The sequence below is a fragment of the Maniola jurtina genome, chromosome 25, assembly GCF_905333055.1.
Source record: "Maniola jurtina chromosome 25, ilManJurt1.1, whole genome shotgun sequence".
NCBI lineage: Eukaryota > Metazoa > Arthropoda > Insecta > Lepidoptera > Nymphalidae > Maniola > Maniola jurtina.
In genome coordinates, this window is record NC_060053.1 from 6,451,936 (window position 1) to 6,477,267 (window position 25,332).

The 25,332-nt window shown below is 38.8% G+C and overlaps 1 protein-coding gene across 4 annotated transcripts in view; it reads left to right on the forward strand.

The window, feature by feature from the left end:
* LOC123878000 (mitogen-activated protein kinase kinase kinase kinase 5) overlaps nucleotides 1-25,332 on the forward strand; it is a 56,817-nt gene that overhangs the window by 30,817 nt on the left and 668 nt on the right. Inside the window, exons 2-23 of one of the 4 annotated variants that reach the window (XM_045924975.1) lie at nucleotides 600-803; nucleotides 2,056-2,162; nucleotides 2,564-2,702; nucleotides 3,395-3,467; nucleotides 3,759-3,949; nucleotides 4,580-4,687; nucleotides 5,529-5,665; nucleotides 6,226-6,395; nucleotides 7,540-7,651; nucleotides 8,008-8,058; nucleotides 11,308-11,346; nucleotides 14,167-15,050; nucleotides 15,648-15,772; nucleotides 16,401-16,482; nucleotides 17,628-17,750; nucleotides 18,937-19,089; nucleotides 19,748-19,872; nucleotides 20,481-20,613; nucleotides 21,150-21,268; nucleotides 22,113-22,227; nucleotides 22,874-23,000; nucleotides 24,001-24,351. In XM_045924975.1, coding sequence (XP_045780931.1) covers nucleotides 600-803; nucleotides 2,056-2,162; nucleotides 2,564-2,702; nucleotides 3,395-3,467; nucleotides 3,759-3,949; nucleotides 4,580-4,687; nucleotides 5,529-5,665; nucleotides 6,226-6,395; nucleotides 7,540-7,651; nucleotides 8,008-8,058; nucleotides 11,308-11,346; nucleotides 14,167-15,050; nucleotides 15,648-15,772; nucleotides 16,401-16,482; nucleotides 17,628-17,750; nucleotides 18,937-19,089; nucleotides 19,748-19,872; nucleotides 20,481-20,613; nucleotides 21,150-21,268; nucleotides 22,113-22,227; nucleotides 22,874-23,000; nucleotides 24,001-24,100 — 3,417 coding nt within the window. In that variant the 3' untranslated portion in view covers nucleotides 24,101-24,351. Of the gene's footprint in view, nucleotides 1-599; nucleotides 804-2,055; nucleotides 2,163-2,563; nucleotides 2,703-3,394; nucleotides 3,468-3,758; nucleotides 3,950-4,579; nucleotides 4,688-5,528; nucleotides 5,666-6,225; nucleotides 6,396-7,539; nucleotides 7,652-8,007; nucleotides 8,059-11,307; nucleotides 11,347-14,166; nucleotides 15,051-15,647; nucleotides 15,773-16,400; nucleotides 16,483-17,627; nucleotides 17,751-18,936; nucleotides 19,090-19,747; nucleotides 19,873-20,480; nucleotides 20,614-21,149; nucleotides 21,269-22,112; nucleotides 22,228-22,873; nucleotides 23,001-24,000; nucleotides 24,352-25,332 lie in introns of those variants that run through there. The other 3 variants (XR_006798719.1, XR_006798720.1, XR_006798721.1) reach the window with 3 other exon arrangements.

A 25,332-nucleotide genomic window follows, 5' to 3' on the forward strand; every position in this document is an offset into this window, starting at 1 on the left:
GAGTCCTTAATAAAACTTCTTTTAGTGACTCCTTCTTATTTATTTAGTAGTTTTTTCTTTTACTGAAAATATTACAATAAAACTTAAAGCTAGCCTTATCTAATTACTATACAAATCATGCCCGCGTGGAATGATGCCAAGAATACTGGCTGCATTTCCACGTTGGACAGCCAGGCTGATCCGTTGCGCAAAATTTTATATAATAAAATATTATATTTTTTATAATAAAATTCCACAGTCAATATTAGACTTGCCTTTACCAAAGTTTAAAAAATCCATTAAAAGTATGCTCCTGGCAAAAGCATATTACACAATCGAAGATTATGTATAAATGATAAAAAAGCATGGATTTGACTCGCTCCAGCAATGCGCGGGTCTGCAATTGCTTGTATAGTATAGAGTATTATTGTAAATTGAACAATTGAAAAGAGCAACCGCCGAGTTTCTTGCTGGTTCTTCTCGGTAGGAACAGCATTCCGAACCAGTGGTAAATTATTTGACGATTCAAAAGCACTTGTAAAAGTTTATTTGAATAAAAATCTATTCTATTCTATTCTAAAAGTAGTTTAGTAGTTGAGGGATGTTTTCCATTTTTCCAGGCGAAACGCCTCAACGGCAATGGCGAGCTTGCCGCCATCAAGGTGATAAAGTTGGAGCCGGGTGACGACTTCGCCATCATCCAGCAGGAGATACTCATGATGAAGGACTGTCGCCACCCCAACATCGTCGCCTACTACGGCTCCTACCTGCGCAGAGACAAGCTGTGGATATCCATGGAGTACTGTGGTGGAGGCAGCTTGCAGGTAAGCTGACCCTGACTAGCATTTTTTTAAACCAGAAGACTCGCATCGTCGTCCCTTCATTCAGCTTCACCTACCCGACCTTCATTACTCGTCAGATCCATGGAGTACTGTGGTGGAGGCAGCTTGCAGGTAAGCTGACCCTGACTAGCATTTTTTTAAACCAGAAGACTCGCATCGTCGTCCCTTCATTCAGCTTCACCTACCCGACCTTCATTACTCGTCAGATCCATGGAGTACTGTGGTGGAGGCAGCTTGCAGGTAAGCTGACCCTGACTAGCATTTTTTTAAACCAGAAGACTCGCATCGTCGTCCCTTCATTCAGCTTCACCTACCCGACCTTCATTACTCGTCAGATCCATGGAGTACTGTGGTGGAGGCAGCTTGCAGGTAAGCTGACCCTGACTAGCAGTTTTTTAAACCAGAAGACTCACATCGTCGCGTCGACCCTTCATTCAGCTTCACCTACCCGACCTTCATTACTCGTCAGATGATGGCGGCCTGGCGGCTGATTTATGTCAGCCTTAGCACAGACTAGGGACTATTTGGGCTATAAATTACCCAAAATAGGTGACCGGCATCTTAAGCATTAGTCTATCACCACTTTTTCATAAAACTAGCTTATGACCGCGACTTTCTGTTTGCCAAATTTCTGCCCGGCTTCGTCTGCGATGGCGTTTGCTGGCGCGCGTGCTGTGCTTGTTTGGAGTGTTTTTTTTTGTTAAGAGTGGCTGGTTTTTGTGTTAGTTGGTGTTTTTTGGTGGTGGAACTGACTGGGAAGCGCTCTAAAGGGGCGCCGCGCGTATGTCGGCGGGCGCCGGCGCAGACGGAGTCCATACTTGTATAAATTCAATAACTTTAAAATATCACAAACTTGACATTGGCTAATCAGAGTAAAGCCAGATTTAAAGAAAAAAAAAAAAATTCTGCCCATCCGTCCAGTAGTTTGAGCTGTGCGTTGATAGATCAGTCAATCAGCATTCCTTTATTTATTTAAGACTAGCTGATGTCCGCGACTTCGTTCCCGTGGATATAAGTTTATAAAAATCCTGTGGGAACTCATTGATTTTCCGGAATTACAAGTAGCCTATGTGTTAATCTAGGGTATACTCTATCTCCTTTCTCAACTTCTGTCAAATTCGTCTGTTCGGTTTTGCGTTAAAGAGTAACAAACATACACACATACACACAAACATTCGCCTTTATAATATTAGTGTGATAAATCACAGAAATAGTATGAAAATGTTTCTTTCAGGACATCTACCATGTGACCGGTCCGCTGACGGAACTGCAGATCGCGTACATGTGCAAAGAGACGCTCATGGGCCTCTCCTACCTGCACAGTATGGGCAAAATGCACAGGTTAGTGCAGTTAAGCGGAATTTACATTACACGATAAATCAAAAACTATTATGCATAAAAATAAATAGAAAATCTGTTTTAGAATGTACAGGTAAAGCCCTTTCATATGATACCCCACTTGGTATAGTTATCTTACTTTGCAAATTGAAAGTACCAATTATTTGTTCATGAACACATTTTAATTTTTTTGTGATGTTTACCGCAAATTCACGGTTTTCAGATTTATTCCTGTACTTGTGCTATAAGACCTACCTACCTACCAAACATGATTCTAGGTCAACGGGAAGTACCCTATAGGTTTCTTGACAGACGGACAGACAACAAAGTGATCCTATAAGGGTTCCGTTTTTCCTTTTGAGGTACGGAACGAAAACTTAAAATCATTTCTTCTTTTTCCTCAGAGACATAAAAGGCGCCAACATCCTTCTAACAGAATGCGGCGATGTCAAGTTGGCGGATTTCGGCGTGTCTGCACAAATAACAGCCACCATCAACAAGCGGAAGAGCTTTATCGGGACGCCTTATTGGATGGCGCCTGAGGTACGTGAACAAAGGCCTTACAATTATTGACCACTTGTGCTATAAGACCCACCTATCTGCCAAATTTCATGATTCTAGGTCAACGGGGAGTACCTTATAGATTTTCTTGACAGAAAAACAGAAACGACATTCCGAACCAGGGGTAAATTATTTTGACGATCAAAAGCACTTGTAAAAGTTTATTTGAATAAAAATATATTCTATTCTATTCAAACAGACAGACAAAACAAAGTGATCTTATAGGGGTTCCGCTTTTCTTTTTGAGGTACGGAACCCAAAAAATCGGTTAAGTGCGAGTTTGACTTGCACACGAAGAGTTCCGAAGCATCTTACAAAAAATAACACTTCAATTTTCTTGGCGGCCATTTTGACATTTTTATTATTTGTTGTTATAGCGACAATAGATATTAACATCCTGTGAAAATTCCACCTTTGTAATTACGGTTCCCGAGATGCACACCGCTGACAGACAGAGACCAGTAAACTTAACGGCGCATGGCTATCAGTTGACTGGACGCCACTTCAAGTCCGCTTTAAACTTGATCGTGTATGGCCTGCGTTAATAGTAGGGTCCCGTTTGCACACTTCGGATACGGAACCCTAAGAATTGACAGCGTAACAAACATTTTTTAACTGCCTACATAATTTTAAGTTTTTTCATGTAACACTAATGTATCGTTTTCGTATTTCAGGTAGCAGCGGTAGAAAGGAAAGGTGGTTACAATCAGCTCTGTGATATTTGGGCCTGTGGGATTACAGCAATAGGTATAGAAACTTCTTTATTGTTTTTAATTTTCTTTGGGTAACATCAAAGTCAAAGTCATTTATTCAAATTAGGTACTATGGGTGATAATAATTACGTTAACTTAAAACTAAAGCTACGAGGGTTCCAAACGCGCCCAAGTCTGAGAAGAGCCCTCAACTAATTCAGCCAGGTTTGTTATAACTTCAATACTTCTCATTTTAAGAGCAGACCCGTGCTCTGTAGTGAGCCGGCAATGAGTTGATGATAATGATAATGTACCAGTTCTTTAATTTTATTTTTGTTTCTTCCAGAATTGGCGGAACTCCAACCACCGATGTTCGAACTCCACCCGATGAGGGTTCTCTTCCTAATGTCAAAGTCAGGGTTCAAACCCCCTCAACTGAAGGAGAGGGAGCGATGGTCGCAGCTCTTTCACGCGTTCCTCAAACTGGCGTTAACCAAGAACCCCAAGAAACGACCCACGGCCGACAAACTGTTACAGGTATTATCATCATGATTAATCCGTCGCTGTCTCACTACTGAGCACAGGTCTCCTTTCAAAATGAGAAGGGTTTAACTATAGTCTACCACACTCGCCCAGTGTGGGTTGGCACAATTCACACACCTTTGAGTACACACATCGTTTTCAAGTTATGGTGTGACCAAGGGAAATAGAGATTATTTTTTGTATATAAAAGATGTTTTAAGTAATATAAGTTTAATAATACATCTCTTATATAACTTATAATAATATAACATACAGATATAACTAATATATCATCTTATATGTGGTGGCGCTCTTTAGGGAAGGCCTATGTCCAACAGTGGATGTCCACAGGCTGATGATGATGATAATGATGAAGAGATATATGTTTTTAACGTAACTACTTTATAATAGTCACTTAGATTAGGATCTTTTGTTTTTATGTTTGGACCATTTTTAGTTACAACCTGTTGTGTGTACCTTTGAATAAATAAATAAATAAATAATATAATTAATAAGTGTTCAGTAAAATTTACCATTGCCCTTTTAAATAAATTACTTTTATTTGAGATCCATTTGGATTGAGTGACTGCAATCATTTGATTATCATATCATTTGACTAAATAAAAAATGTCATGTTGTCCATAGCACGCGTTCTTCCAACAAGACATGAATAAGCGACTCGCGATAGAACTTCTGCAAAAGTATTCCAACCCGCCGAACCATTGCAACAGTCAAGAGTTGGATGAGGATGGGGTAAGACTTATACCTATATACATATATATATAAGGGAAACTATATACTAATCCATAATAATGTCCTCCCGACCGAATTTCGGCCAGGGCGGCCAATCTCCGCAGAGATTAACCAACTGTGCGGGAAATATTATAGTGCACAAGGGTTTACGCAACACAGGTGCACTCTCTATTCCCTCACTCTCATAGCCCTATGGGACGGAAATCCGACACGACCGGAGAGATCAGGCGCAGGACCGATGGCTTTACGTGCTCTCTGAAGCACGGGGCTGACACATCGCAGACTACCTAACTCCGGGCTAGTAGGTACAGAGAATTTCTTAACAGAAAATTCGAATACTTAACTATTTTTAGCCCTACCCGGGAATCGAACCCAGGACTTCGTCATCTGCAGTCGAACATGCTAACCACTAGATTGACGAGGCAGTTAATCCATATTCCATACTAATCCGTACTAAGATTATAAATCTTGATAATATGTAAACAGATTACTAAGATCCATCCATACTAAGATTACTTTGTATTTTCATAGTAATTACAATCCGGTTGTCTATAGAACAAGAGTGAATAGGCATATTCTAGGTAAATGTGTCCTATCTTAGGCCACATCATCATTCCATCAGCCCGGCTAGCATGGGCAGTAGATAAAAATTATACCCCCCGATTATATCCACTGATGTCATAGAATACAGTGGATATAATCGGGGGATATAACTTTTATCTACTGCCCATGTTAGTCGGGCAAGTGTAATACTATTTTGAATGATTGTGTTAAAATTTAACCGAAAAAAATTGTAGCTTTTCAAAAAAAACCTTTTTTTTCTATTACTTTTGATTCACAGGCGATATCAGCTAATGTACCGCATCGGATAGAGTCTCGACAGACGCGCGGACGCAGGGACGCGCGTCCGCGCAGTCTGCTAGACCCGAGAACCACTCCTCGAGAACACCACACCCATCTTACTGATCACGGTTTAAGGTAAGCGGTACCTCATTATTTGTTAAATATATAGGAAACAAGGTGGCCTACAAAGTTACTTCAGGGTTCCCGAAACAATTGTGAAACAGAACTATTTTTAACAACAATGAAATGAAAAATCATCCAAATTTTTATTTCTATGCCATCGACTTTTTCCGCGTGGATTTAGGTTTATAAAAAAACCGAGATAAAATGTAGCCTATATTCTTTTCCGAGATGACAGCTACCTCTGTACCAAATTGCTGATGCCTGCAACCCCGTCGACTTCAATTTAGGTTTTTTTTAATTCCGTGGGAACTCTGATTTTCTGTGAAAAAAGTAGTCTAGGTCGATCTCCGGAACGCAAGCTATCGCTGTACCAAATTTCGTCGAAATCGGTCAATCGGATGCGTCGTGTATAACTAGCAGACACATTTTCGTGTTTATAATATTAGTTTAGAAGTATGGATTTTTTTTGAAATATTAGGTATTTCAAGTCAAATTTATTCGAAGTTGTTCAAAGTCATTCGATGTCAAACCTATAATTTACTAATGGTACTAATTCATATCTTCATCAACAGATTAGCGTCAGACGAAGATCGTGAAGCCAACCGTCGCTCCGGAGTGTATGATGACTCTCCCATCATAGATCTGGACGCGGAGGATGAGCTCAGTCTGTCGATGCCTAAAGTTATCAATTTCAACGCCGAAGTCAATAGGAGTTGTGACGGTGATACTATTAAACGAAATAGTAAGTTTACAGACTATTTTCCGTTCATTACATTCCATCAGCCTGTATGCGTCCACGGCTGGACATAGGCCTTTCCAAGAGCCACCAAACACGGTTCTCCGCCTTCCTCTTCCACCCGCTCCCCGCCACCTTCTACAGATCATCAGTCCGGCGGGCTGGAGGTCGACCCACACTGCGCTTATAGTACGCGTCACGTAAAAAGAACGCTGGAAAAAAGTGGCGGGGGTGTGTTTGCGCATGGGTACAGTCTCGTACGAAAGTCATGTGCCTTTTATTTTCTTTTTGAACTAGGCTTTCGCTCGCAAATCGTGGCTTCGTACCTACATATTTGTTATTCTTATAAATGAATATATCTTTCAATATATTTTTCAATGTAATAACATTACATTGAAAAATATATTCGATAAAATATCAATAAAATGAATTAAAAACATGTTTAAATTATATATTATAGAATGTTTAATCGAAATAAAATTAAAGTAATGTTGAAACTCCTTCCATTAAGTCATCATTTGAACCCTTTACTATTCGTCTCACTGTCGACTCGGAACATTTTGTTGCCTCTGCGGTCCGTTTCATACATTGTTTTAAATTATTAACTGCATTATTATCTGCTTCCCTCTTCATAAAACAGTATACGTCATAAATCATTTTTCTCACTTCTCTATGTAAAACCATTTCGTAATTTAAAACTTTTGTGCGCGATGGTATTTTAAAAGGAACGTAACGTGGATACTGCGCGGGAAGCAAAGCTCAACTGATGAACCAATAGCTCACCGGCAAACATGCAACGCGTGGCTCCCGCGCCGCCCGCCCCGCCTCATACCACCAAATAGACCGATAAATCGCCTATGCGCAGCTCGACCGCTAGCGTTCTTTTTACGTGACGCGACCTATACCGGTACGTGGTCTCCACTCCAGAACACTTCTGCCACATCGACGGTCGGTTCTGCGACAGACATGACCTATCCAATGTCCATTGCCACTTCAGCTGGCTGAAATAATAAAATTAAACATGTTAATCTGGAGTGCTACAGGGCACTTTTATGGGTTCTCAACTATTTCTCCTCTGTAACGAGGAGGAACATAAACATAAGTATTTCATTAAGACTATGTTCAGAACCACCATTCCTTCCCATTTCAGTGTACCACAGACAATCAAGCGAAGACTGGAGCGTAGCCTCTCTTATGAGTTGTCCTAAACACAATCCATTGACACAGGACCTATCGACCGATAGCATGCCGACTAGCGAAAAGTGAGTAATTTCAAATTAGATTGTAAAATGCCTTGGGATCTTTTATTTTTATCACACATAGGGTAAAGAGTACAATGATTGGCACTCTACTTAACAAGTTAAAATTAAAACCCAATGTTCAAATTGACTTCCAACACCCACCATTTAAATTATACCACGAAATAAACCTAAAATCATTAGATTTCTAAAATTTTGAGAACGTTGAAAGGAGGTTAGTAATAAACTGCCAATAGTTTAGTCATAGTAATGACATTTTGTTTCTCTTATATGAAAAATATAGTATGTGGTGGTGCCAATCATTGTAGGGACATGCCGACAATAGAAACCCTTACCCTATATTATTATTTATGTTATAGCAAGTGGTGTCGGGTCGTCACCGGTGATGATATTATGAGAATGAGTTTGAGGTATACAAGGTCCATTTTATTTCCAAATCTTTTCATACAAACACGTTTCCATTATACATCCGGTACGATATCGTGTCGGACGGCGATCGAATACATGACACATGAAATATGCATCAAAAACGCGTTCATTAACGTTGAATAACACGGAACCACGCAGTTCCAAGGACATGGCATGGTCGTTAACAATTATATTTTATGCTTTTAGGCCGGGCTAAGTTTGGTGTGTGAAAGAAGTAATGCACATATTATAATGTACCAAACAATGTATTTGATAGATTAGATTCAACCCTGTCTCATTCCTTGAGCTGTCAAAATCTGTGTGGATACATCTTTAAAGAAAGCATTATGCCTATTTCCTTTACAAAGGTTCCGACGTTTTATCTTGAGAGAAAGCAAGCCAACTCACACTAACGAAATGAATAAGCTATAATTATTGAGAAAAATGTAAAAAACACAACTGCCCCGCCATTTTGGTTTTGTTTTTTAAAAAATTATAGCCAGTATCACTCGGGATGATATAAGGATTCTAACGATACCACATACATTTATATCCTGTTCAGGCATTATGGTGGAAGAAAAAAACTCGCAAAACATACCTGTACATTAAACATGAACCCTGAAAACTTTATTTTTTTGGCTCAGTTACCTAACATATTGATTGGATCGCCCCAACATTAGAGCGACGTCCGACACGATATCGTACCGGATATTATAATGGAGACGTAATTTTTCTTTTGCGTTAACTTCGGTCTGCGGTTTTCTCTAACAGGTTTTTGATTTTGAGAAAGGTTTGGAGGATAGACTGTCTTTTTTCTAATTTTTTCAAAATTCTCTGAATGTGTGTGGCTAATGTGCGGAGTTTATAATTAGCTGGTTTTTATGTCATTGATTTCTCCTTGTAGCTTCTTAGAAATAACTGCAATTGGGTTTATTCGAAATTTTAAAAGTTTTACTAACATATGTAAATAAATTATTTTTGATTATTATATACCTTACTAATTATGTTGGTTAACTTTTTTCTCATCAAAGAATTTTTATAGTATGTAATTTTTAATTTCATAACTAACAATGTGGCTAATTCAATTGTACGCGATTGCTGCTAAACTAAATTGTCAGGAAATTGGAATCTATAGATAACTTTAACTTTGGTCAGACTTAGATTGGCCTTCGTTAAAACGAGACAGATTTACGTCAGCGATATAAAGCTGTCTCGTTCTAACAGTGTCTTGAGTCTGAAAATCGGAATTCGCTCTATAGATCTCAGCCTAAATCTAGTGCTATCCTTTTCCGTATCGAACATTATGTAAAGGATAGCAATATATTTAGACCTGTCATTTTGGTTTAGAGACTGTGTACAAGAATTACCCGCAACGCTGTTCTTTTTAATCTTTTGTGGAAAATAAAAAGGTGTTGATTAATTTTTATCCTTCAATTTATTATAATTTAAAAATATTACTAAAATATTTAAATCATTACGAACTATTACAAATGTGGAAAACAGTAGACTTAATATTGAAAGTGCCTAGATTGCCTCAAGTGGTCGTTTAATAATTGTGCTAGAGTTATATGCATATTGCATATATTTTTAGTGATTTAATGTAAGAGCAAAGTCTCACTCAAAAGGGTGAAATTAATAAACGACTTCCACAAGAATTAAGATTTGAAAATTCCAAGAGTCCATTAAAAAAGGATTAATCTTTTACATTTTTGATGTTTTTTTTGCAATAATCGTAATATCTGAAGCACTTTGAACATTAATCAAAAAAAAACAGTAATTCTGTCTACGAATTGTGTAACTCTCGAATATCAAAATTTGTTTTTTTTTTTTTTTAGATCTGCAGCACTTGCTAGTGCAGGATATTGATTTTTATTAAACGGCCACTTGTGGTTGTCTAGACTCTGTACTATTCTGTGTATTGTATATATTTTGTATAATTTTGCAGTTATTTCAAAGGCTTAGCGCAATAGAATGTATGGTGAAATTTTTGAAATGTGTCACAAAACGCACACAAGTGTAAAAATACATACACAACAGCTGTTTCGGAGTGTATTGAATGTTTGTTTTTGCATGGATTTTGTATGAACAAAATTAACGAGCGTCGTTACCATTGGCTTTAAATTCATACAATCATTTCGTATCATACATACAGACCATACAAACGAAAAAGATTCTCATACATGCAATAATTTTTTACGTTAGTAAAAAACTTTACGACGTAAAACCTTTTTCGTACTATTAATTGTTTTTGCAAAAAAAAAAAGTTACTGATCTTACTCTTATCAGTGCCAACAAATATTCAGATCCCAAAGACACAACATTCAAAGAGAAATAAAATGTCCTAAAATTATGGTCTAAAAACATACATAACTTATTTAACTTACACTAATCCAATCAATTAAAATATTCATATGGTCTAAAGTTGCTGTGAATTTTCATAGCTATTATGTTGAACAACCTAAGAGAGGAGAAAAACAGCATATTATATAATGACTCGTATAAGAAAAAAGAAAAAACAATCTAAAGCCTTAAAAAAATTCGGTTGCGGAATTAATTGGACTTAAAAGTTGACGTCTATAGATTTTTTTATTGCAAAATACGCTTGCCTATGCTTGATAGTCCTGTTTAATATAACCCAAAATTTAAAAACCCCCGACACAAAAACCTCTATAAGAAACCTAGAAAAGAACTGATAACTTTCAAACGGCTGAACCGATTTTCTTCAACCTTAGCTAAGAACACTCTCGATCAAGCCACCTTTCAAACAAAAAAAAATAAAAATCCGTTCATTCGTTTAGGAGCTACGATGCCACAGACAGATTCACAGATACACATGTCAAACTTATAACACCTTATAAAAAAGCAATGATGAGGTCTCAGAGCACACTGGCCTAGAAAATGCGTATTCACTTAATTAGTTAATACCTATCATCCTAACTCAAAATACTTACTGTCACGTAACTTTAGACCATATATCAACGAGAATAAGGTACAAAACATAACTTTAAATTCAAAATGCTAAACATCCTAACTCAAAATACTTCCCGCCACGCAACTTTAGACCATACAGCCAAGAAAATAAGGTTCAAAACCGAACAGAGTGCACCCAACCGTGCCTGTGCTCACTTTTCAAGTCTTAACTCTAAATACTTAATGTCACACAACTTTAGACCATATATCAATGTTAATAAAGTACAAAACAGAACAGCGTGCACCCACACATGTCTGTACGTTGGTTTCTCTTGTTTTAGGAGCCTCTTGCAATACATAGACGAAGAGTTAATGCTAAGGTAACTCGGCGATACACACAGATTGCATGCACATTTATGTTTATATTTAGTTTATAGGTAGTATTGGAAAACAGTTCAGAATAATAAACTTTATAAGTGGGTATAATAAACTTTATAAGTGGGTATAATACACTTTATAAGTAGGTATGACAATCATCATTATGCCTCGATAGCTCAACGGTTGAGGAGCGGACTGAATTCCGAAAGGTCGGCGGTTCAAACCCCACCCGTTGCACTATTGTCGTACCCATTCCGGGCACAAGCTTTACGCTTAATTGGAGGGGAAAGGGGAGTATTAGTCATGATTAGCATGGCCAATATTCTTAAAAAAAAAAATTAACTGATAGACGTCCACTGCTGGACATCGTTCTCTTGTAGGAACTTCCACATGCCACGGTCTTACGCCGCCGCTCTTCAGCGGCTCCCTGTGACTAGTCTAATATCGTCTGTACACCTAGGAGAAAAAAGTTTAGCGCACATATGGCGGAGTATAGCGCAGAGCATTTTTCACAGTCAAAATATTATCCACTCAACAGGAGGACAATCCTCATTGAAATAATATCTAAAATCAATTGTGTATCCGTGCGGATACTCGCGCATTCTCTGATACAAATTCGCGTACTGTGTCACGCGATTAGAAAACTTCGCGCATGCTCTGCGCTGCGCTCCGCCATATTATGTACGCCGGCCCTAAGTGTCAGTCAGTGAGTTTAAAAAAAATAGTGGGTTTATTATTCTGAACTGATTGTATATGATTTAGTGTTGCAATCACAGCTTTGTATATCAGAACACAAAACTATACTTCCATCTATTTCTTACACACACACACATAAAAAGCAGTTTAGAAGTTAGCACATAGCATGAACATAGTGTAACATAATTAGTCAATTACTTTTAATATACAAAATAAATTAGGTCAATCGGTTAAAGCTTCTCGCACAATGTACACGCATCGTATATTTTTTTTTGAAATTCTTCGTGTGAAAACTGCGTCCGTCTGTTTTCAGTTTCACCCTTAGATTTCACAAGAAAGAATTCAAAATTACGCTGCGCGCGATCTGACCCCGTGTAATTATCCAAGATAACGGGACTTTATTAATCAGCGCGACATTAAGAGGGCTCTCTCCGTCACTCGTTTCATACAATCGTAGTTCCAATTTCATTTGAATATTAAGCAACCAAAGTCCATGAAATTTTGCAGACATGTTCTAGAAACTAATATCTATGTCTGTGGTTTTCCAGATTTCTGTTGAAATATTCGGTTTCAAAGTTACGCGGTCTTAAAAATTTTCATACAAATCTTTGAGCCCCTGTAATTATAAACTACATATTTTTAGAAAAATCTAAAACACCACAGACACAGAGATTAGTTTCTAGAATATGTCTGCAAAATTTCATGGACTTTGGTTGCTTAATATTCAAATGAAATTGGAACTACGATTGTATGAAACGAGTGACGGAGAAAGCCCTGTTAACGGAAATCTGTCATCCATACTAATATTAAAAATGCGAATATCTGTCTGTCAGCATTTCACGACCTATCCGTTTAACCGATTTCGGCGTTTGGTACAGAGATATCTTGCATCCGAGGGAAGGATATAGGCTTTTGTTTACTTTTTGTCCCGAAAAATCAAAGAGTTCCCACTGTATCCCACATAGATGAAGTTGCGGGCACCATCTACTTTTATCTATAGACTAGCTGATGCCCGCAGCTTCGCCCGCGTGGATTGGTCAGATCCCCTGCAGCATCAGAATTGAGGAGTTGGACTCCAAATTTTTTATGAAACAATGTCGCAAAGTTCCTCTATCGATTAAAAAAGAAATGACGCAAATCGGTCCAGAAATCTCGGAGATTTCGGTGTACGTAGGTAGAAAAACACAACTCCCTTTTTGAAAGTCGGTTAAAAAAGTAGCCTATGTTACTTCCTGGTCAATTCTCTACTTGTCTGTGAAAATCCCGTCAAAATCGGTTCAGCCGTTCCCAAGATTAGCCTTTTCAAACAGACAGACAGACAGGCAAAAATTTTAAAAACGTGTGATTCAGTTATAGTATCGTTCAAATAACCATATGACCTTAATATGCGGTAGTTATTTCGAAATTACAGACAGACACTCCAATTTTATTTATTAGTATAGATATAGATACAGAGGTAGCTTAAATCGTGGAGACAGACATAGGCTACTTTTTATCCTGGAAAATCAGAGTTCCCATGTGATTTAAAAAGAAAGTCAATCCACGCGGACGAAATTGCGGGCGTCATCTAGTTTGGAATAAAGGGTAAAAGATATAAAGGTCTACATCATATCGTAAACTTACAGTAACTTGACAGATGTCACTTTCTTAACATGAAATACACTGCGGGTACATATTAAATGTGCGATACACAAAAATGTGCGTAGTTATTATACGGCAATTTTGTATATTGTTTTTTTTTTTAAACAATAATGTGTTCGAGAGGGCACACAATGTTATTTTATATGTAATTGACAGATGTCAAAACCGCAAACTTAAACGGCTGCTTTGTAGTTTAAACTTATACGTATACTAGGCAGTATCAAGAAGTCTTATAAAGTTTGTATTAAATTTGGTACACTATTTTTCTCTTTCCACGTTTATTTCTAAACGTATTGTGTCCCACAAGCACCACTTGTTATGTTATTGAATTAACAAAAATATAATCCCGCTTTAAAAAAAAAATATACCATTTTGTGTTTAACAGCACTGACCCCAAGCTTTTATTATAACGCAGCATTTCCGGAGCTTTTACTAAAACCCGTCAAAAAGCTACCAAAATGGTACAAAAAATATTTTTTTTACAGGGCAACATTACCTTTGACAGCTGAGAACGTATCATTGACCCAAGCATCGAATTCAGGACTCTCTATCCACGACCAACATCTATCTCAATGCATACAACTAAAGCAGAACTTTCTAAATAATTCCACCACGAACGTCCACCAAAGCCTCGCTTCTAATTTCCAATCACCTTTGACTTCCTCAATTTCCATAGACGATCCTATATCGAGAAAACCAGAAAACGATATACTGTATGTAGACGCGTTAGATACTGAAGTCGTTAACGATACAGCTATGAGGAATGCGAATTGTGAATGCGGTCTATGCCCCAAACCACAGACAAGAGAAATCAATACTTTAAGCGATTTACAAAGATCAGTAGCACCGAAATGCTCATGTGACGCATGCAATTCTAACGGTGACATACTAAGCTATTATAGACATTGTTCAAATCAAAACTCAGATTCTGGGATCGTTTATTGCGAAACGTGCAAAAAACAAAAGATATCGATATCAAATTTCCGAGCGCTACAAATCACAAATCGATTACGGATATCGGATACAGATAGAATCGAAAATGGAGCGAATTCTGACGACGATTTGTGTAGAAAAATCGATTTGAGTTTGGATATGGAGGATAAATCGTATGAGCATAGGAAAAGGCATAATCGGCACAATTCCGATTCGGTGACAGCTGGAATCGATTTGAATCAGTTCTGTCAGTGTGAATTGGAGAGTTTAAATAAAAGGAAAACATCGTCTGTTGATGAGATTTTCAAGATGGTGGAGGAAAATGGGAGGGATGGGGTAACGGAGTCGATCGGTGAGGAGGTGAAGACGAGTCAGAGGCAACGGAGCCTGTCGGATAGTCAGCGGGACAAGGCCAAAGTAGATGTCGTAGGGGATGGTGAGTTTGCTTCACTCCTATTATCATCATCATCATTATATTATTAAGCCTCAATAGCGCAACGGTTATAGAAGCGGACTGAAAACTTAAAGGTCAACGGTTCAAACCCCACCCGTTGCACTATTGTCGTACCCACTTCTAGCATAAGCTTTACGCTTAGTTGGAGGGGAAAGGGGAAAGTTAGTCATGATGTCTTTCTTCTTAGGGTTCCGTACCTCAAAAGGAAAAAAGGAATCTTAATAGGATCACTTTGCTATCTGTCTGTCGTGTCTGTAAACAAACCTATAGGGTATGTGATATGTCCCATTGGCTAGAATCATGAAATTTGCGAGATAGCAATATCTTATAGCACAAGTAAAGAAAAAAAATCCGAAAATCGTGAATTTGTCACGTCCGCGTCACATAAAGAATCCGGCCAAGTGCGAGTCAGACTCGCGCACGGAGGGTTCCGTACTCGGGTAATTACGGTATCGGGACAATAAAGTGATCCTATAAGGGTTCCGTTTTTCCATTTGAGGTACGGAACCCTAAAAAGTAAACATTTCAATATTTTTCTTAAGAAAGAATGCAAATAAAGTATTATTTTTCCAAATAAAGCCAGTAGTACACCGCCGGTGCCGCCGAGGCGAGCGCGCGGGCGTCGAACCCGGACCCCGCCGCGGCCCGCGCCCAACGGACTCCCCCCCACGCCTAAAGTACACATGGGAGCTTGCTTTTCCAAGGTAAGAACAAGTAATTCAAAAAGTTAAAAAAAACCCCCTACTGCCATTTTTATTCAGAGCACACATTAAAGCTCACAAAATCCGCCATTTTAATTTTTCTAGGATTTTTTGTACCCAGTAGCACTCTGGCTATGAAGACGAATCTAATTATGTATTATTTAACAAAATCGGTTGAGCCGTTGAGTAGATACGAGTGGACATTGGAACGGACATACATACATACAGGTCAAACACATAAGCTTCCTTTTTGTTTCCCTAGGTGAAGGCTATGTTTTTTTTTTCTTTAAATCTGGCTTTACTCTGATTAGCCAATGTCAGGTTTGTGATTATTTTCAAGTTATTGAATCTATACAAGTATGGACTCCATCTGCGCCGACACACGCGCGGCGCCCCTTCAGAGCGCTTCCCAGTCAGTTCCACCACCAAAAAACACCAACTAATACAAAAACCAGCCACTCCTAACAAAAAAAAAACACTCCAAACAAGCACAGCACGCGCGCCAGCAAACGCCATCACAGACGAAGTCTAAGGCTATGTTTTGCATTAGTGCCTGACATTGACAAATGATGTATAGGGGCGTTTCCGGATCCCATAGTAGCTTAAAACAAAAAGATATTTTTTTTTTCAGGTATTCAACGGTTGCCCTCTGAGGATAAACTGCACGGCATCTTGGATACATCCTGACACACGAGATCAACACATCCTCATAGGTAACTATTGACACCACTTATTCGTTAGACTTGACTAGGAATGTAGTATAGAAGCAGGCGTTATTTTGCGGAAGTCCATGATATACAAGGAACCAACAGCTTATTTTGCTATAATCCGCCAAACCAAACAAATCTGTATGGTGCAACATGCAGCATGCGACATTCACCGCCCGCCCTCCCACTGAGAAACATGCAGGAAAAGCCAGCCACCAAGTAAGGAACACGAACCACCACCACGCAGCACCACACAAATCCCAACACCACTCGACGCACGTTTCGCCCCGACACCGGAGCATCCTCAGGAGATGTAGACCTTACAATGCCTAATTGCAAGAAAGAACTTGACTAGGATTTATTGATACCAGTACCCGTCGGCGATGTATCCACTAGATCACAACATGGGTTGATTCAAGGGGCGGACCAACAAATTCCTAGAAAGGCTGGCAACGCATTGGCGGTCCCTCAAATGTTCATGGGCGGCGGTAATCACTTAACGTCAGGTGACCCGCCTGTTGGTTTGCTCGCTATTTTTAATTAAAAATAAAGTTCATTAAATTTCTAAATATCTCACCTTTCCTTTACATTACTGTGAACTCGTGCCAATAAAGAAACTAACCCAAACGAAGCGACGCTAATCATTTCGTCTCACTCACACATTTTATATTCGTGTATTGTGTAAGTGAGAGGGAATGATCAACGCTGCCATTTCAAATCAATTATTCTTTATTGGGACGAGTTATACAAGTATAAAATATAGGAATAAAATAAAATATAGTATACAGGGTGTTTGGTAATTAGTATTTAATGACAATTTTAAATTTTTTTATGACCATGTTTTCATGGCCCTAATGTGCCCTAACTCACTGAGATCGTTGGCTTCGGCCTATTTAAAGATGGCCAACGATCTCAGTGAGTTAGGGCACGTTAGGGTCATGAAAACCTTAACATAATTTTTTTTTAAAATTTTGTATGGAAATTTTTATAATTTTATTTCGTCATTATACTTCAGCATTGTGTTTAACAGATCAAAGTAGCATAAGTACGTGTCGTCATTATATACTAATTACCAAACACCCTGTATAATATAGAAGAATCTGGAATAAATTATACGAATTTTCACTGATAATAAATAATTACTATTGTAGGTGCTGAAGAAGGTATCTACACATTGAACCTGAACGAACTCCACGAGACGGCGATGGACCAGCTGTGTCCGCGACGGACAATATGGATGCACGTTATCAAAGACGTGCTAATGTCACTCTCTGGTGAGTATGTTTTTTAACCCCCGACCCAAAAAGAGGGGTGTTATAAGTTTGACGTGTGTATCTGTGTATCTGTGTATCTGTCTGTGGCATCGTAGCGCCTAAACGAATGAACCGATTTTAATTTAGTTTTTTTGTTTGAAAGGTGGCTTGATCGAGAGTGTTCTTAGCTTTAATCCAAGAAAATCGGTTCAGCCGTTTGAAAGTTATCATCTCTTTTCTAGTTACTGTAACCTTCACTTGTCGGGGGTGTTATAAATTTTTAATTTACACTTGTTTATCCTTTCGTCTGGCTTTACACTGATTAGCCAATGTCAAGTTTGTAGTTAATTACGAGTTAGGGAAACTATATGTAGAAGTATGGACTTCGTCTGTGCCGGCGCCCGCCGACATACACGCGGCGCCCCTTTAGAGCGCTTCCCAGTCAGTTCCACCACCAATAAACACCAACAGAACACAAAAACCCACCAGTTCTAACAAAAAACACTCCAAAAAAGGCACTACACGCGCGCCAGCAAACGCCGCCACAGACGAAGTCCTCTCTGGTGAGTATTGTAACTACTATTGTACTACTTACTAGCTGATACCTGCGGCTTCGTCCGCGTGGATTTAGGTTTTTCAAAATCCCGTGGGAACTCTTTGATTTTCCGGGATAAGAGGTAGCCTATGTGCTAATCCAGGGTATTATCTATCTCCATTTCAAATTTCAGCCAAATCCGTCAAGTAGTTTTTGCGTGAAGGAGTAACGAACATACACACATACACACACACACACAAACTTTTCCTTTATAATATTAGTGTGATAGTGTGACTAGATGATGCCCGCGACTTCGTCCGCGTGGATTTAGGTGTTTAAGAATCCCGTGGGAGTTCTTTGCATTTCTGGGATAAAAAGTTACCTGTGTCAATTTCCGGGACCGAGGCTACCTCTGTACCAAGTTTCATATAAATCGATTAAACGGATGAGCCTTTAAGAATCTCGTGGGAACTCTTTAATTTTCCAGGATAAAAAGTTTCCTATGTCCTTCCCCGATATATAAGCTAACTCTGTTCATCAAAATTGGTTAAACTGTTGAGCCATAAAGAGCTAGCAGACAGACAGACAGACAGACAGAATAATATTAGTATGGATTATACACTTGAACTACACTTATTCAGTATTGAAATTGTTTTTCTCTTTCTCTCCAAGGTAAAACCCCCTCCCTCTACCGGCACGAATTACTCGCGCTTTCGGGTAGCGGGAGGGGAGGGAAAACCGGCGGCGCGCGTTCTCTGAGGGTACTACCTCCCAGATTACTGCCGCGAAGGTTCGCGCCCACCACCCGAGTACCTGACACTAGAGGTAGGTGTATAACTTTATATACAGTACTACCACTTTATAAGTCGTATCCGCAAAATAGAACTATTCGATTGTTGTTGTCATTCGATAACAATCGAATAACAGTTGCTCATTGAAAAACAATCGATTGTTCAATTGTTATGTAGCATACGGATCTGGGACGAAGGATTAAAAAAAAAATTAAAATAGCGAGCAAACGAGCAGGCGGGTCACCTGATGTTAAGTGATTACCACCAGCTATGAACATTTAACACAATGCCCGCAAGCTTACAATGTACAATTGCAAAGATCTTTGCATTTGTGCATTGTAAAGTCTACGTTTCGTGAGGATGCTCCGGTGTCGGAGCAAAACGTGCGTCGAGTGTGTTCTGGTGGGATTGTGTGGTGTTGAGTGGTGGTGGCTTGATTGGTGGCTGGCTTTTCCTGCATGCTTAGCAGTGGGAGGGCAGGTCGCTTGCTGCATGTTGTGCCATGCAGATGTGCCTTTTACAATGGATTATAGCAAACAGATTTAAGTTCCTTAGATTTTTATTCGATTTTTTTTAATGAAGGCGAATAATTGTTCGATTCATTCGATTGTTTTTTTTTTTAAACAGTCGCCCATCGCTACCCTATTAGCTCGAATCCGTGAACAAGGTATTATAATTGTTTGTTTGTATAGGTTGTATGCGTTGCGCGGTGGCACGCAATCCGTACAACGGGTATAAGTACCTTTGTGGCGCCACGCCCGCCGGCCTCTTCCTCATGCAGTGGTACGACCCGCTGAGAAAGTTTATGTTATTAAAGGTAAGCGCTTTCTTATTTTTCGGGTTCCGTATCTCAAAAGGAAAAACGGAACCCTTATAGGATCACTTTGTTGTCTCTCTCTCTGTCTGTCTGTCTCTCTTTCTGTCTGTCTCTCTTTCTGTCTGTCTGTCTCTCTTTCTGTCTGTCTGTCTCTTTTTCTGTCTGTCTGTCTGTCTGTCTGTCCGTCCATCCGTCCGTCCGTCCGTCTGTCCGTCGTGTCTGTCGAGAAAACCTATCGGGTGCTTGCCATTAACCTACAATTATGAAATTTGGCGGGCAGGTAGGTCTTATACCTACATGCCATATTTTATCTTTATACCGGGAATCCCTTTTCCACAAAAAGTTAGGTGAAATAGCAAAGAGATTACCCACGTGCGCCGGCAACTTCGGTCGAGCGTACAGCGTCCCCTTGAGACTCTGATAGACACACAGATATACAAATAGACATAATTTTGTTCAACGAAAGTTTTAAGACTGATAGAGACACACATCCAAGTATACTCGGAGACCTCGCTTTGGTGGGTCCAATTGTTTTTATTTTTTCGCTTCCAATAAGTCCATCTGTCATCGGCCCTCCGGCCATAATCAGATTGTATTTATTTTTACAGAACATAGATTGCGTGCTGCCCACACCGCTACTGGCCTTTGAGCTGATAATCACTCCGGAATTGGAGTACCCACTTCTCTGTATAGGGGTGACGAGGAAACCCCTGAGGCTCAACCTTGTTAACATAAACTCTGGTACGTAGCAATACTTTTGCTATAATTTCATTATTGTCTGTGGCGTTACAGTAGTTTTGCGTCATCATCCCTCATACGCATGTCTAAGGTTTGGAATACTCTTCTGTGTTTCCTATAAATTATAATCCAGGGTATCTTAAAGACAAGAGTGAATAGACATTTTCTTGGTAAACGCGTCCCATCTCAGGCCACATCAATACTTGCCGTCAAGTGTGATTGTGAGTCAAGCGTGTGCCTGTAATAATTTAAAACAAGTGTTTAAAACTCGAGTCAATGCCAGTACCTACGACGCGGCATTGACTCCGAGTGGTATTCTTACGCAACATTCGTTGACCTCTAGCGTCAGTCAGATGTTTTATTTGCAACATGATGTGAACTTTTAAAAAATATTGGATTTTTTCGTTCTTTTTTTACGTTTTTCTGTTTTGGTATCCTGCCAGTAATCATCTGTACTATCACCTGTCTTCGTTTTTGGTAGCGTTCTGTTACACACTGTATAATATTTGTAGTGAATTATTTTTAATTTTTTTCTCTAGGAGCGACGTGGTTCCATTCTGACGAGTTGGACCTGTGTCCGGGGGGATCCAATACTGTGATACCGAGACCTGAAAGACTGCACACTTTGAGAGCCGTTCACCAGTTGAATAAGGACGCTGTAAGTATTGATTTAATAAATAAGCGGCGGCGGCGGTGGCCCAGTGAAATCAAATCAAAATTAAATTAAAAACCCATCATTACAAACATAAAAAAAAAATTAATATTAGTCATTTTAATCGTGACTAATATTCCCCTTTCCCCTCCAACTAAGCGTGAAGCTTGTGCTAGGAGTGGGTACGACAATAGTGCAACGGGTGGGGTTTGAACCGTCGACCTTTCGGAAGTCAGTCTGCTCCTCAACCGTTGAGCTATTGAGGCTCTCTTTTGGAGTCTGATTTTTAATTTGGTGGAATTTTGAGAGTTGTTATTTAAACATTGGGTGGGTATAGAAGATCAGGGTTTATTAATTAATCTATACATATAATAAAATTGTAGAAAAGTGGTGTCTGTACAATGGAAATATATAAAAAAAAAGTAGCAGGGGTTGTTATTATATCGATGCCGAACCCGAAATTGTAATTAATTTTTTTTTGTCTGTTTGTGCACGCTAATATCAGAAACGGCTTATTCGATTTAGATACGGTTTTCACTAATATATTGTAGTAAGCTTCACTTAACATTTAGTGTTTATTTTATGTCAATCGGTTCATAAATAAAAAAGCTATGTCAATTTAAAGAATCACGGCGAACATTTTTAACGTACAGCGTACAGAGTACGTACTTCACGCCTCGCGCCTGAGCGTCCGTGGCTATATAAAGCGCGGTCACTATTCCACGCGAACGAAGTCGCGGGCACAGCTAGTAATTATTATAATTAAAAATTATTTAGAAATTTCCTTGATGTTTAGGTAAAAAGTGTACATTTTTGATATGTATTTAAAATTGTTTATTATGTTTGGCAGGTGCTAGTTTGCCACGAGAATGTGGTGGACATAATCCCGGTGCTGCCGGGCGGGGAGAGACGGCGCAACAAACTACCTTCGAGAATACAGTTCGACTTCCACATAGATAGTATACGTGAGTTGAGATGATGTTTTTATCCTTCTCCAGAAAAATTTCACGCTCGCTGCGCTTGCACCTTTACTACCCGATTGCAGCGAAGCCCATGAGGGTTATGTTTTGATCAGTACATGTGTTTGTAAGTTCCTATGTCCGCTCGTAACAACTCAACGGCTCAACCGATTTTGATAAATAATACATAATTAGATAAAATTAGGCTTGATCCTAAACTATCTCTGTACTAAATTTCTACACAATCAATTAAACAGGTGATATAATATAACATACTCACAGACAGATACTCTTTCATTCTTCGCATTTATGTATGTATGTCGTGGGTATACAGATGATACCCGCGACATCGCCTGCGTGAATTTAGGTTTATTAAATAAGAAAGAAAAAAAACGTTTATTTTTGAAAGCTGTGCCACAAATCGCCGGGTTAGGTTATCCCGGCGCCGCTAATACCTATTTGAAATAATTGGGAACTCTTTGATGTGGTGGAATAAAAGTAGTCTATAGCCAAAGACTAGCGGACAGACTGATATGCATACTGTCGCATTTATATTATTAGTATGAATTAGAATATGTGCTTAAGTAGTTTCGCTTTTTCGGGTCTCATATCATGCTTCACTGTTTTATAATGCTGGTTATATTTATTTCAGTATGTCTAGCGGACTCCGTACTAGCGTTCCACAGACACGGCGTTCAGGGCCGCTCGCTACGGAACTCTGATATCACGCAAGAGATCACAGACCACTCGCGAGCATATAGGCTGCTTGGACATGACAAGTGAGTTATACTATTTTATTACTAAGGGTATATAGCACATAACCGAGTAGGCTCTTGCGGTGGATTCTTGCTGGTTCTTCTCGGTGGAAAGGCATTCCGAACCAGTCGAACCAGTGGTAGATGCACTTGACGACTCAAAAGTACTGGTAAAAGTTTAATTGGATAAAAATATTTTGAACTAGAGGATGCCCGCGACTTTATCCGCGTGGATTTAGGTTTTTAAAGATCCCGTAGGAACTGTTTGATTTTCCGGGATAAAAAGTTGCCTATGTCAATTGCAGTGACGCAAGCTACGTCGTCGGTTCCAAATTTTATACAAATCGGTTAAGCGGATGGGTCTTTAGGAATCCCGTGGGAACTCTTTAAGTTACGTCATCCTGCACCGCTCCACTTCGTCCGTTATGCCTCTATATAGCAATTAGTGACCGCTTACCAGAATATGTAGCGTGTGGACAAACCCTCACTTGGTTAAAAGAGGTTTTTTTCGTTGAGGTAATATGCACCGCCCGCCCTCCCACTGTTAAAAATGCAGGAAAAGCCAGCCACCAAGAAAGCAATACAAATCTATACATATAATAAAATTGTAGAAAAGTGGTGTCTGTACAATGGAAATATATAAAAAAAAAGTAGCAGGGGTTGTTATTATATCGATGCCGAACCCGAAATTGTAATTAATTTTTTTTTTGTCTGTTTGTCTGTGTGTTTGTGCACGCTAATATCAGAAACGGCTTATTCGATTTAGATACGGTTTTCACTAATATATTGTAGTAAGCTTCACTTAACATTTAGTGTTTATTTCATGCCAATCGGTTCATAAATAAAAAAGTTATGTCAATTTAAAGAATCACGGCGAACATTTTTAACGTACAGAGTATATGCTTCACTATTCCACGCGAACGAAGTTGCGGGCACAGCTAGTAAAGTAATAAATAGGGAGTGCTAAATATTGGTGGGTGTTGACTCTTGCTATGTAACTTTAATGTATAATACCTTGTTTCAGAGTTGTAGTCCTGGAGTCGCATATCCTACAAAACAACACGCTTTCAGGCGAAGACGGGAACGATCTTTATATCCTAGCGGGCCACGAAGCTTCTTACTAACTTTACGTAACGTGCGCTTGTATTTAGCGTACAAAAACACGTGTGCGTTTAACTTTATCCTGCGAAGATTGTTCGATATCTTAGCGTTTAATGAGTGAGTGATGTCCATTATAAATATGACTAATAACCGACTGGACTCACGGTATTAGTCAAAGTAAGCCCGACTAATTTGTAACCCATCCTTCCTTCCTTCCTTTAAAAAACCGGCATAGTGCGAGTCAAATTCGCGCACCGAGGATTCGTATTTTTTCCACATTTTGCACGATAAATCAGAAACTATTATGCATAAAAATAAATAAAAACCTGTTTTAGAATGTACAAGTACAATGTACTTTCATATGATATGCCACTTCGTATAGTAATCTTACTTTGTAAGTTGAAAATACATTTTTTTTGTGATGTACCCACAAATTCATGGTTTTTGGATTTTTTCCTTTACTTGAGCTATAAGGCCTACCTACCTGCCAAATTTCATGATTCTAGGTCAACGGGAAGTACCCTATAGGTTTTATTGACAGACACGACGGACGGACAGACAGACAGACAGACGGCTCTAGATCATCTCCCGACAGCTCCTGCAGATCTGCATAATGGGCTAATTCTCTCCTATGGAGGATTACTTCGACTTATCACGTGATTCCAGCTGGTTAGTAGTTTTATTGAATGATATCATTATAAATCGATAAATAATTATATGCGTTTACCTTAATCGTACAAATGAAATGTACGTTTGGCTTTATCATACAATAATAAAGGTATGTTCACATTATAGATATAATGCGTCCTAGTTTATTGGTCTACCACATTGTTGTTTTTTATGGCACAATTTTTCTATTGCTAAATAATGTTTAACTGAGGAATGAATTTGACTTTTCACCGTTTTAATGCTGGAAATCTCTAACTTTACGGAGTTATGGGTGTTTTGAAAATTAAATAGTGAAGAAAAACATCGTGAGGAATCTGATATGGCTGAGAGTTCTCCATACTGTTATTCCATACAAATATTCGAAATCTGTCAAAAAGTCAAATTTATTCTCCATTTAAATTTTATTTGGTGATTGAAAATCAGTGTTACAAAATATAATTTAATTTGTAATAAATAATTGTAGGGCTCGAGGTTGGAATTCATTTAAATGATCAATTTTTTCTTAAAATGCCAGTGATAGGTTATGAATTTCATGAATGTGTAGCCATTTTTAACACAAATGAATAATATTTATTAATATTATCAA